Genomic DNA, 14,367 nt, shown 5'->3' on the forward strand with positions numbered 1-14,367 from the left:
TATTCTCTCTTAAGAACACACTGGAGTTTTCCAGATGCTCTGTGATGTGTGATGCCACTGTGCTGGACAGCTAATGAAATGTGTACTTGTGTTTTAAAATTCTGTTTTAGTATCTAACATGGTAAATATTAAGAAATATAACATACATTTTAAAGAAATTTCTTTGGGGTGCTCAATAAATGCTAAGATTGATTACTCAGGAGTCCTAAGATCAAAAAGTTTAAGAACCACTGCATTGTGATATTATGTCCACTTCTTTACATGATTTAAATTCTCCAAAATGAAAGAGTTTTTAAAAACAGGAAAGGAGTGGAGTGATGAGTGAATTAGGAAAACGGACAAATATTCATCTATCCAGGAACTACAAACGCATGAGAAATCCCTTTGCAATCTGATCCTAAAAAACACCCCCATACACAGACCCTCCTTCAAATGCCAGGTAAAAGCAAAATTTAAGTTCATGTTCTCCTCTGCTAACATTTCAAAAGAGATAAATGCAATTTCAATGTTGAGAATTACTTCAGTTTTAGTTCTTAAGTTAAAAAAATTCCTCTCCTTACCTACAACAGCCACAGGATTTCACATCCATCCCTCAGTGTTGTCATCAACCTTGTGGGGAAATTGTATTTCTACTCTTATTTCTCCCTTACCCTTATTTGAGACTAATCAAATCCAAACAACAGCCCAATCTGTTTCTGTTCTGGAATGTGCTGAATTCCACTGCTTGAAATAGGTGCACTGGTGGCTATAGTTTAGAAGCCTTTGGTCACAGAACTTCTGCAGTGTTTGGCGCTTCAAAAGGAATCAGCCTGTATTTCTTTCTCTGTGCTCTTCTTCCCTGTCAGCCTTCATCTTTTTTAGCTGTCTCATATCTATCTTGGCACCTGCTTTCCCCTCTTCTCCAAGTTCAGTTCCTACTCTAGGCGGCAACTGCAAGGCTGGTGGCTGCAAACCCCTGCCCAGGCCTTTCCCTAGCACAGCTCTCAACCTTCCGGGGGCCTCTGAACCACCTGGAGGCTTGTTAAAGCCCGGAGTGTGGCCTCTACCCCACTGCCGAGTCTGGAGACCTGTATTTCTAACAGCTCCCAGCGGGTGCTGATGTTGCTGGTCCAGGGACCCCACTTGAAGACTCACTGCTCTATTGCTTCCTTTGGGACCTGGGGGCCCATGCTTCTCCCTGGCTCTGTCACCTCTTCCCTGTTAACCGTGGCAGGTAGCTGACCTCCTTGGAACACACTTTCTTCACCAGTAAAAATCAGTAAAATGGAGATGGTGACAAGAGATCTTTTACTGAAGGGTTGTAGAGGGCATATGCTAATAAGTACTTCACCAATAGGTAAAGTAGTGGAGATAAAAAGCATCCTTTACCAGATTCACTGATGCAATAAAAAGGTGATTTCCAACAGGGCTGCCCTTTCAACCACGTGGTCCTATTTCCACACATTTTTCTCAGAGGTTAAAAACTGGCTATCAGTCCAAAGGCATTCCCTATCATTTTCCAACTGCCCGAACTACAAGCTATCCTACTGATGGCTTCTTTAAGAATTCTCATTTTAGGCTGGACATTGTGGCTCACACCTGTAATCCTAGTACTTTGGGAGGCTGAGGCAGGAGGATCGCTTGAGCCCAGGAGTTCAAGACCAGTCTGGGCAACAGCGAGACCCCGTCTCTACAAAAATAAAATTTAAACATTAGCTGGACGTGGTGGCGCACACTTTTAGTCCCAGCTATTTGAGAGGCTGAGGTGGGAGGATGGCTTGAGCCCAGTAGTTCGAGGCTGCAGCGAGCTATGATGACGCCACCACACTCCAGCCCCAGGAAACAGAGTGAAACCCTGTCTTCAAAAAAAAAAAAAATCTCATTTTAAAGACGGATATGGGGCAGAGATCTTTATCCCAGAAAGAAGGGCTCTGGATAGCAAATCTGACTCTGCCAAGCGTGAGTGGCACGTGGATAGGAGGAACGGAATGGGCCATGAATCCCATCTTAATATGCTCCTTGGAGGGAAAAGCCCATGTTTAAGTAGGAAACATTCAAAGCACCTCAGCTCACTTACCTTCGTCATGCCTCCTGCCTGTGGCGTGTTCAGTCCCGTGTGGCTGGCCATTTGCGGGGAAACCTGCGTTAAGGTCTCAGCCAACACACTGCTTGTGGCCCCCTGCATGGCCGGAGTAGGGTACGGCATTCCAGCTCCCCTTCCTCTGCCAGCAGCCCCAAGAGATCCATTCATGACTTGCGCCTGCCCTTGCTGGGCTGGATTCATTAAGCTATGGCCAGAGTTACTATTGAGGAGGCCTGGGTGGGTCTGGTTAAAGTTAGCATTCATGCAGATCCCAGGCCCAGTCTGTGATGTGGCAGGGCTGCTGGTCACTAGGCCCACTTGCTTTTGTGCTTGCGGATTCAGTGCTTGGGAAGCAGGGGGGGTGGGCCCAGAAGTGCTGGCTGCCTGTTTGGGCAGGCTAGGGGCTGAAGAATCTCCCTGGTTCAGAGGGCTCTTGCCCATGGCACCCAGGCTGGCCATGTTCGCACTGTTCGGCTGCCCTTGAGCCTGGCCACCGAGGCCCTGCTGCACAGGGCTGCTGGCACTCACATTTCCTATTCCTGGGTTGATACTAGAGCCGCTGCCTCCTCGAAGAAGCTCCGACAGTTGTTTATGTTTGGAAGCAGCATCTGGAACGAGGTTCCCACTGTTTAAAAGGGCTAATTCTCCTCCATTGGGGATCAGCTCATCGGGAAGATCATTTTCCAAGTCAAACAATGATCCAAAATCTAGAAATTAAACAGAAACGGAAATGAGAAACTAAGCAACCATAACAGCTCTCTAACTGTCACACGTTACTATGATCTTAACCTAATGGGGCATTTAACACGGAACACTAGCATGTCTTAAGAGTAATGTTGAAATGATTTACAAGTTTGTGTGGGAAAATAAAACAAGGAAAAATATTTTTCAAATTCTGAAGGAGGAAAAGTTAAACAGAGACACTGCACTCCAGCCTGAGTGACAGAGCAAGACCCTGGAAAGAAAGGAAGGAAAGAAAGGAAAGAAACATATGTGTGTAAAAAAGTAATTGGGCATTGGGTTAGATGAACAGCAACTGAGGAAATTAAAGCTCACTCTTAAGTGAGTATATATTTAAAAGTTAAATTATCAAATTATCAAAAAAACTAGCCTTAAATGAAATCAGTGATTTCTCAAAGTGTTGAAGATATAGGAAATAATAATAAAGGCATAAGCCAAAACTAAAAATAGTTAAAAATAAAATAAGAACTTGACAATACTTTTATTTACACGAAAGGGATAAATGTTAATGAGCAGCACACAGACTGCCAAGCACAGGTGGACAAAGGACAGTGCCAATCACCAGCCCAAAGGAAGGTGAAACAGTGAACAAAACAGATCTTCCCTGGGCATGAAAGAAACAGAAGTGAAAGCAATCCCCTTTTTCTGGTCCCTCTCTAAGTAACTCTTTCCTCAAGTGTGGTCTATGTGCCATGTCTACTCTCTCACCTCCCATGTACTCTCCAACCCACAACCACCAGGCTGCACACACACGTGCAAACGAGGGGCCACACAGAAAAGGTTCATCTTAGCATTATCTGTAACAGCAACAACAATAACAAAAACTCAAAAAATACCCACAGTCAGCTCAGCCTAGTGGTTACAGACTCTAGACTGGGACTGCCTGCATGTGAACCCCAGCTCTGCCTCCAGCTCCCCACTTATTAGCTGTGGGACCTTGGGGAAGTTACTGAGGCAAAATGAGTCACCTTTCTTTGCCCCAGTTTCCTCATCTGGAAACTAGGGGCAGCAATGGCCCCTACATCTCTTAAGGTGGTTGTGAGGACTCCATGAGTTAATAAATGTAAAGCCCAAGAACAAACAGTGCCTGTGGGTGGTAAACGCTCAGTACTAGCTACCATTACTGTTACCCAGGAACAGAAGGTTTAATAAATTCCTCTATGATATTACAAAACATTATACATCTATTAAATAATTGTGATGACTTAAATGTAGGAAGAAATGTATGTTATGGACAAACATGCAAATGGAAAATGTACGCAAAATGGCACACAGAGTAAGATTAGAACTACTGAAGTACGTAATATAGGCAACGGCCGGAAAGTAACAAGCCAAAAGCAAAAGGAGTCACATGTGGTGGGGTGGGGTGTGCATGTGGCTTTTTTTTTTTTTTTAACCTAACACACCCATCTTTAGAAAATTAAAAACTTTTTTCCCCATTGTGGCAGACTCTAACATCTGCTTACACAACACACTCCCCTTTGCTGCTGGCAAAACCACGTGATCCTGAGGTGGCTGTCTGGGAGGCCCCTCTGAGGAAGGGCAACACCTTCCTGGCCACAGCAGACAGTGTCCAGGTAAGCCAACCACCGTGATCCCGGTCCCCTTGCAGGCGACACGATCCCAGCTGCAGGAATCTGAAGGTACACTAACCAAGACCAAGACCAAGACATTCTGGAAAAGGTTTTCCTTCCTCATAGTAAGAGATGCTCAGAAAGACATCTCCCTTTTCTTCACCAGATTTCGTCATGGGACTAGGACAACCATCTTGCAACCAGGAGAGCAGATACCACTCTCACACTAAGGAAGGCCGCAGTAAAAAAACATCAACACCTGGGTTGGTAAAGTCATCTCTGAACTGCTGAATTATCCAACCCTGGAACCTCCCCACCTTCAGACTTCTTATTATGTGAGAAAATACATTTACTATTGTTTAGGCCATTTTACCTGGAGTTTTATGTTACTGCAGCTGAACATATCCTGATATATTCATCACATCTATGGAAAAAGTTCAAACTCCTTAGCATGGGACACGAGGCCATCAGAACTGGGCCCAGACTTCTTCTCACTCTTCTTTTACCAGGCACCTCCGGATGTGCCCTACTTTCCAGCCATAACAGTGCGAGCTGTCACATGCATCAATAATCTTTATTCTGGATGCTCTCTCTCTCTTGGTCTAAAAAAACCAGTCCCTACTAGGATTAAAAACAGTGACTAGGAAGACTTTATTTGGGCTACCACTGCAGAATTGCCCAGTCCCTCTTTTCAGCCTTGCAAACCACCTCTAACATACACCTGTTTCTTCCCACCTGACTACAAGGAATGCAGTGTTACTTGCTGAGGGTGTACACACAAAGTCTTTGCAGAATGTCTCTGAGAGTAATCTGCAGACAGCATGATCACCTTTCTCCAAGTACTTCAGTATGCATCCCCTAAGAACATCCTTTACATAATCACCTTACACTTGTCAAATTCAGGAAATGTAACATTGATACAATACTTAACATGTTGCCCTTACTCAAGTTTTGCTGGCTGTCCCAATAACGCCCTTCATCACATGTATTTTCCTGATCCAAGGTCCAATTCAGGATCCCACTGCATCTAGTTGCCATATGTCTATCATCTAGTTTAATCTAGAAAGATTCCTCAGTCTTTGTCTTCCATAACTGACATTTTTAAGAGCAGAGGGCAGCTGTTTTGTAGAAGGTCCCTCAATTTGGGATGCCTCATCATGGTCACACGACACGTCATTTAAGAGACAGGAACGTGATCCTGGCAAGAGCAGACAGCTCATGGAAGGGCACAGGGCTTGGACCCGGTGGACTAGTCAGCTGGCTTCTGTGTCTCAACGCACTTCTCTGGGTTCCATTTTATACTATTATGTTGTCCTAAATTTGGAGATTCACTAAAGTCTCTAGATACAGAGATCACATGAATTACAGTTTAAAAAAAAAAAAATCCTCTCCAACATAACTGTTTTGTGTTTGCTGCTTCCCAGGCTTTGTCTGCACGCACACAGGCTTTCTCTCAGTAACTCTTTAATAACCACTTTTTTCCCAACTCAAAGAAATGGTACTGTTTGAGGTGGTGGATATCCTAACTGCCCTGATTTTACCATTACACATGGTACATGTGTAATGAAGTATCACTCTGAACCCCGTAGATACAATTATTACGTGTCAACTAAACATAAAAGGAAAAAAAATAAAATATATCCTCACCCAAATAACTACCTTTTTTTTTTTTTTTTTGAGACAGAATCTTGCTCTGTTGCCCAGGCTAGAGCGCCGTGGCATCAGCCTAGCTCACAGCAACCTCAGACTCCTGGGCTCAAGCAATCCTCCTGCCTCAGCCTCCCGAGTAGCTGGGACTATGGGCATGCGCCGCTATGCCCGGCTACTTTTTTTCTATATATATTTTTAGCTGTCTAGATCATTTCTTCCTATTTTTAGTAGAGACGGGGGGGTCTCACTCTTCCTCAGGCTGGTCTCGAACTCCTGAGCTCAAACGATCCGCCCGCCTCAGCCTTTCAGAGTGCTAGGATCACAGGTGTGAGCCACCGCGCCCGGCCCATAACTACTTTTTTAAATGCAGTGCTCCTTAATCTATGAGCAGTGAAACGAATCTTCATCTAAACCATAAAGTGGAGCCATCATAAGAGAGACTGGCTTTCCTTCCTATGTGTCTGGGGCTGGGAAGAAGACACCGTGTCAAGCCTTGTGAACTAGGAGAAGCAAACAAGCTTGGAATGTTTTACACTGAAAGTTTGTAACAACCTGCAGAAGCTCCTCTGATTGGCTCTTTCAAGCATCCCTAAATACTCCTCCTAGGAGAAGGAGGCCAACCCAGGCCAAAGAGCGATAAGCCCCAAAAAACAGTCAGGTAAGCTCCACAGGGCCGGCCCCAATGCAGGTCAGTGGAGGCAGAACGCTTAGAAGCTGAGCACACGTTCAAATCCCGAGTCTCTGAGCAAACTGCTTAATCTCTACATCTTAATACCCTCTTCCGTAAACCAAGAGTAACAATACCCCAGAGTTAAAGATAAAAGTCAGACTGGGGCACCTTGTGCTATACAGAGTAGCTATCTTATTATGTTAATACTTTGCAGAACAATTTTACTCTAAAAATTTCTTACCTTTAAAAATTCACCCATCAACCAGCCACTCTCAGATCTACCAGTTTTTATTTCGAGTTTATTCTACTGCTTACCAAATGCACAATTTTCCAAGTTGTTAGCAGGATATTTTGTCTTGGGCTAATGTTTTTGATTAGTCTGCTATACTCTGTCCCCTTGACTACTTTTTCTCATCCTATTGCTGTCCAAACACATCGAATAGTTGTTTGGGTGAAGGAAGAATTGACTAATTTCTCTTATGTCATCCACCAATCCAACATATATGAATATGTGTACAACCAAATATGCTAGGTGTGGCTTTTTGAAAAGATGGGGTGCATACACACCCATACCACCCCTCTTCTGGTCACCACTGACTGTCACCATCTTTTCCTATTCCCTAGTTAAAAAAACTGACAGGCCAAGCAACATGGCTCATGCCTGTAATCCTAACACTTTGGGAGGCTGAGGCAAGAGAGTGGCTTGAGCCCAGGAGTTTGAGACCAGCCTGGTCAACACAGCAAGACCCCATCTCTACAAAAAATAAAAAAATTAGCCAGGCACGGTGGCACATGTCTGTAGTCCTAGCTAACTGGGAGGCTGAGGCAGGAGGATCACATCAGCCCATGAGCTGGAGGTTGCAGTGAGCTATGATGACAGCACTGCACTGTAGCCCAGGCAATAGAGCAAGACCCTATTTCAAAAAACAAAACAAAACAACAACAACAACAAAAAAAACCTGACAAAGGGGAGTCTTAAGTCAGGCAAGATTACTGCAACATAGCACAGCTATGGTTTCTACACACCAGTGTCCCAACACATGGGTTGAGCAAGAGCAATCTGAATCACAGGAAGTTCCTAAGGTTCAAGATTAACAGCTATCACTTCCAATCCCAGGTAAATTCCCTTCTCTGCCAGTCACCAGGGGATGTGGGAGAATGCAAGGCTAAGGGCTGCGTGAGATCTGTAGGCATCCTGCTTTCACAGGGCCTGTGCCCTTAGCAGAAGACTTTCTCAACACGTATCAAGTAGCAAGTACAACCTGCATACTTCCATAGCTAGGAACAAGAATTTTCTCTGTTTTGGGGCTTCCTGGCCATGAATTTAGAGTCCAGCCTTTTCATTAAGCTGATCTGAGGGAAAAAAAAAAAAAAAACAAGCTACAAGCCAGGCACAGTATCTTACACCTATAATCCCAGTGAGGATGAGGCAGGAGGATCACTTGAGGGCAGGAGTTTGAGACCAGCCTGGGCAGCATAGCAAGACCCCATCTCTAAAAATAAAATAAAATAATTTTTTTTAATTAGCTGGGCATGGTGGCACATGCCTATAGTTCCAGCTACTCAGGAGGCTGAGGCAGGAGGATCACTTGATCCCAGCAGTTCAAAGCAGCAGTGAACTGTGACCACATCACTGCACTGAGGTCTGGGCAACAGAGCAAGACCCCATCTCTGAAAAAAAAAAAGAAAAAGAAAAAAAAAAGCTATAACCTTCCCAATTTCTATAATACTTATAAAAGGCTGAGGAGACCCAGTGAGGAATAAGGAAAAAAGTAAGGGCCACAACCAAACTCAGCCAGCCTCAGCCAACACAAGGTGTTTACTAAGCAAGGTACCAAATGACATTCACTTCTAGACTAGGAAACCCAAGTATGCCGTCTACACATAGAGACTCTGTTCAAGTGAGGATCACTTGTAAACTCTGAAAGACAAATGGTACCCACACATATTCTAAGACCCATTCTTATTTATCATTATCAGAAATCAGCATTTCACCTTAAACAAGGAGTGAACTACTATCAGGTACTCTAAAAAAAAAGCTTTTCATTTTATAGAATCAAACACCAGGTAAGTGGCTCAATCAATCTGTCCGGCCAAAAACATTTCAAAACAGTTTTGTTTGAAAAATTCAAACGCATTAGCCAAATGATCCACAAAACATACCTTTCCTCAGGTTTTCTAAAGTCTCCTCTTTGTCATAATATCTTATTTTTTCTCTGAATTATATTTAGAGCCCCTAATTCTTCGTATTGACAGAACTGAGTTTTCTGTCAAAACATTTAGTAATCAGTATATCATACTGTCTACTGACCAGAAGTAGGAACCCTTTTACATGCCCATAGATATAATGAGTGAGCTAAAATGATACTGTCACCTTCACATTATAACTGATGAGGCTGTAAGCGCCACGAAAGCGGGGAATCCTGTCTGGTTTGTTCACCACTGTCTATTCAATGCTTAGCATAAAATGCCTAGTGTATATTAGGCACTCAATAAATGTACACATGCTGAATAAATGACATGAATTACAGAGAAGATCACCAGCTAGAGAATATATAATATCAATTTTAACAAACTTGTTTAATCAAAGATATAAGGTAGTGAGTAATTCTAACATGTTTTACTATTTTCTGAAAACAGAAACAGAATTAAGTGCTGAAGCCTCTCAAGTGTCACACTGTTTACTCATCTGTCTCTTTACACCTCTCTTCTGCTGCCTCTTCACCTTCCAGGGGACCATGCAGGTGTATTTCACTCTATAGCTACACCTCAGCACCAATTAACCTCAATCCTAAAATTGAGGCAAAGATTAAATGGCATAATGTAGAGTGAGCAATGGCAGTGTGAGAAATAAACAATGTAAGAGTTCAGATGCTGTTTTGTGATATGTTCTTATTTCTCTACTTCCAAGTATGAAACTTCCCTCCCACACACATTTTCTCTTCCCCACCCACTCTTAATTTCTCTCCTGCATCCCTATTCTCTGCAAAAAAAGTCGTCTTTCTTTAGATTTTTTTTTTTTTTTTAGAGACAGGGTCTCACTCTGTTGCCCAGGTTGGAGTGCAGTGGCCTGAGATTTTCTTTCCACATTACTTGTTGTGATTTTGTGAAGGTCTTCCTTCTGTTTCTTGGCAGACAATTCCTAAAATCCTTGTAAATTCTAAAGTGATATTTTTGTATGCTAATGAGTTGCCTGAGGGCTGCAGCTCCTAGGTAGCTTCAGGATGGGGCTGGTTACAGAAAAGACCAAGGTATGATTGGGGGTCAGGACTTTCGGCCCATCCCCAACCTCGGGAGAAGGGAGACGGGCTGAAGGTTAAGTTGATCACCAATAGCCAATGGCATAATCAATTATGCCTACATAATAAAGCCTCCATAAAAACCCAAAAGGACTGGGCTCAGAGAGCTTCCAGACAGCTGAGCACTAGTTTCTAGAAGGTGAAACTGGGAGGCCCTGTCATCTGGTATTCACTGGTATCCTCTGTAATGCCCTTTACAATAAAAACCCAGTAAATGTGTTTCCCTGAATTCTGTGAGCCACTCTACCAAACTGAACTCAAGGAGGGGGGCTTAGGAACCCCGATTTATAGCTGGCTGGTCAGAAGCACAGGTAAAACAACTTGGGGCTTGCTTCTGGCGTCAGAATGGGGGCAGTCTCAGGGACAGAGCCCTCACCCTATGGGATCTGATACTGCCTCCAGGTAGACAGTGTAAGAACTGAACTGAATTAGAGGCCAGCCAGCTGGTACTCGATGCAGAACTGATTGCTTGCTTGGTGGTGGGGGGAATCCCCACACATCTGCTGTGTTGATTGTTGAGAGAGAGCATAGGAGAAACTGATTTTTATTTTCTTCCTATATCCTCAGACTTGTACTATAATCCTGACTACTCAAATGCTCCTCTTAAAACTTTCAGAAGCTAAACATTTTTATTCACCTATTCGCCTACTGTGGAAAGACTTTTAAAAAGATTTTTTTTTTAAGAGACAGGTCTCACTCTATCACCCAGGCTGGAGTGCAGTACAGTCATCACAGCTCTCTGTAGCCTCAAACTCCTGGGCTCAGCCCCCCGAGTAACTAGGACTATAGGCACACACCACTATGCCTGCGAAAAGAATTTTTAATTCCTAAGTCAAAACTAGACACAGAGAGAGGTATGCATGTTAATTAGCTCGGTTTAGACAATCCACAATGTATACACATTTCAAAACATCATGCTGTATATGATAAATAACATAATTTTTGCCAATTTAAGAAAAACTAAAGTGAAAAAAACTGGATACAAAAACTTGATCCAACAAGAGCAAAGCGTCCTAGAAAAGCTCACATCTAAAGACGAGGAAGGACTTCACAGAGTAGCAGAGGACCTAAACATCATTCTAGACTCTCTCAGTGTGTTTACTGATATATTACTAATTAGACACTAACAACACAGGAAGCACAGTCTGGTACAGTGAGAAGAGTACCCAGCCAGGTCCTGGTTCCAGGGCCAGCCGTCACTAGCAACTTCCTCACTGTGTGTGCCTCCACAACTCTACAGCAGAGAGGAAAGCAGCACTTGCCTCAGAGTCCTTGATGAAAGAATTAAATCATGCAACATGTACACGGCATTGAGCACTGAGCCTTGCACACAATAAGGACTCAATGAATAGCAGTCACTATTATCACTGCCAACAAGCCCACCTCCGAAGGCAGCTTGTAAGAAGTGACCTAGACAACGCCGGGAAAACCCCAGCACCCCATGCCTGGTACAGGGCCGGCACTCAACACTTACCATTTCTCAATAGCTCTGGTCATCTGTGGCGATTCTAGTAGAATTAAAGCTCACATTGCTTTAAAAATTCTTGTACAAATAAACAATGGAACAACTCTACAACAATGGAGAGTGGAAATACAAAAAAAAAGGAAAAAAGCACTGTTTTATTAACATTTATTCCATTATTAAGTAATTCTAATCTAGGCATTTAAACAAGTTCCCCGAAAGACATCTAATCTTTTTTTTTAATGACTATTAGGAACTAATTAAAGCAAATTCCTTCTAAAATCTTCTGTAATTCAGCCTTCTTTTATGCAAATACACCACCCCCTAATTAGCACAAAATAATGAGGTTTTACTTCATTCAGAACAGTGACCTTACATTGAGTAGAAAGTCTTGCCCCTCCTCAGAATCACAGGCCTGGCAGTAGCCTCCCCACTGCCTGCCCTGAGGTGGCAAGCAAGTCACTGTTCTGGGCCTTCACTCTGTGCAGGGCTGCCTGGGTGTCTCTGAGATCTGAATGAAAGTCTGCCTCCCCAGAGGATTATAATCAAACTGAGAAGCCCATGAACACCAATTCTCACAGCCAAGTGGAAAACGGGAGTCAAAGAAGGCAGGAAAGGCTTCAGATAAGAGGCAAACTGTGAGCAGAATTTTAGAGAGAAAGGACCCTGAGGAAAGAGAAACACTCCAAACTGGCAGGAACGGAAGACAGCAAGCTAAGCAGGCACGAGCTGGTTGTTTTGCTGTAGTGAGTTTCACGGAGGAAAAACTCCATGACGGCAGGATTCCCTCAGTAGGTATGAATTTGATGTAGTGGGAAGGGCCTTCCTGCTGTTGATATGTGGATCAGATAAGGTAGGAAAGATCCCACTAGAATGCTCTGAACGAGGAAGATAACTGCTGATATCAAGTTAAATATCACTCATTGCCAGGCACAGTGGCTCACACCTATAATCCCAGCACTTTGGGAGGCCAACGCAGGAGGATCACTTGAGGCCCGGAGTTTGACACCAATCTAGGCAACATAGCAAGACCCTGTTCCTACAAAAAATTAGCCTGGCATGGTGGCATACACCTGTAATCCTAGCTACTCATGTGGCTGAGGTGGGAGGATCGCTTAAGTTCAAGAGTGCCAGCCTGGGCAACAAGAGTGAGACCTTTTCTCTATTTAAAAAAAAAAAAATCATTTATCATACAAAACACAGTATATGACAGTATTAAAGGACAAAGAACAAAATCCAAATCCTAGCCTTAAATATAAATATAAGTGCTGTGTTGAGGGCTATAAGACAATTTGGTTTATTAAACCCAAATTTATAGCTGAATTATGTGATAAATATTCATGTTACAGAGAGACATAGCCAGGGGGACTTTTTTAGATGGAAACCTGCTTAGTAAATACACTTAAATATTTAAACATCATGAACTACAAAGTTTGAAGTGAAGAGAAGGAAACCAAGGTATAGCATTGGATGAAACTAATTGAAATAAAAATATGGAACCTTAGAAATTATAATGTAAATAAGGGGGTAAGAATCTGATTTATAGAAATGCATTTTATACAATTTTAAGAATAATTCTACCTAGAAAAGGTAAAATCTACTTTGCATGATAAATTTTAGCCTTTTATTGTAAGCTATTGTTCCTTTAAAAAAAATTTTTTAGGCCAGGTGTGGTGGCTCACGCCTGGAATCCTAGCACTCTGGGAGGCCAAGGTGGGAGGATCACTCGAGGTCAGGAGTTCGAGACCAGCATGAGCAAGAGCGAGACCCTTGTCTCTACTAAAAATTGAAAGAAATTATCTGGACAACTAAAAATATATAGAAAAAATTAGCTGGGCATGGTAGTGCATGCCTATAGTCCCAGCTACTCTCGAGGCTGAGGCAGGAGGATTGCTTGAGCCCAGGAGTCTGAGGTTGCTGTGAGCTAGGCTGATGCCACGGCGCTCTACTCCGGGCAACAGAGCGAGACTCTGTCTCCAAAAAAAAAACAAAAAAATTTTTTTAGCATTTTATTTTTTTTCATTCCCTAATGCAATTCATGGCCACGATGCATCAGGTATCAAAAAAAAAATCTTGTTTCACTGAATGTTTGCTATTTATCTTCTATTTAAAGAGCCCCAGACAGTCCTGACTATAAGTTCTTTGTCACATTGAACCGTAAACCATCTTGGAAATGCAGCCAGCCTATTTTTATTTGGTGCACTTACAAGTAACAGGCAAGTGCCACCCCCAGACAGCTAAGACAACTTTAAGTTTCTTTGACCGGTTTGTGTGCTGCCTCTCTCAGCTCCAAAGGGTAGGTACAATGGTGGGACAGAAGGTGGCTGTGAGCAGCAGCTGGTAGGCAGCAACACAAAGTCAGGAGAAAGGGGGAAACTTCGTCTTCTGGACATGAAAGCAGACTTAGAGTCAGTGTCCAAGATATGGAAGTATATGGGCTATTTGAGAGCCAAAAACAAGAAATAAATGCATTAAGTCCAGAAAAACACCATAAAATTAGAGATAAATCAGAAATCACTGAGAGGCACAACATGATGGACAATTACAACCTGAAAAACAACTGAAAAATCATTCATCACTAGACTATGTTAATAAAGAATACACATAAAACAGTGATGTCTACACTGAGAATACGTGTGCTGCTTTTAAAATTTTAAGACTTCACCAACACCCAAGCTCTTAGAGGAAAATTTGATATGATCAAAATTACAAATGCATATGCCTTTTAAACCGTAGTTCCATTTCTAGGAATGTGTTCTATAGATTTACTTATACACATAACTGTATAGGGCTATTCATTAAAGCACTGTTTGTGAGAAGACAAGATTGAAAATAACCTAAATGTCCATTAGTGGGGAGAGAATTAAATCAATTATGGCACATCTCATATAGCGAATACTAGGCAACTA

At 42.7% G+C, this 14,367-nt stretch overlaps 1 protein-coding gene across 3 annotated transcripts in view; it reads right to left on the reverse strand.

Moving 5' to 3' along the window:
* Nucleotides 1–14,367, reverse strand: part of LOC123632318 (CREB binding protein) — a 133,562-nt gene that overhangs the window by 104,139 nt on the left and 15,056 nt on the right. For all 3 annotated transcript variants that reach the window (XM_045542447.1, XM_045542449.1, XM_045542448.1), the window contains exon 2: nucleotides 2,057–2,769. In XM_045542447.1, coding sequence (XP_045398403.1) covers nucleotides 2,057–2,769 — 713 coding nt within the window. The remainder of the gene's footprint in view (nucleotides 1–2,056; nucleotides 2,770–14,367) is intronic.

This window comes from Lemur catta, chromosome 2 (genome assembly GCF_020740605.2).
Source record: "Lemur catta isolate mLemCat1 chromosome 2, mLemCat1.pri, whole genome shotgun sequence".
In the NCBI taxonomy this organism is placed as follows: Eukaryota; Metazoa; Chordata; class Mammalia; order Primates; family Lemuridae; genus Lemur; species Lemur catta.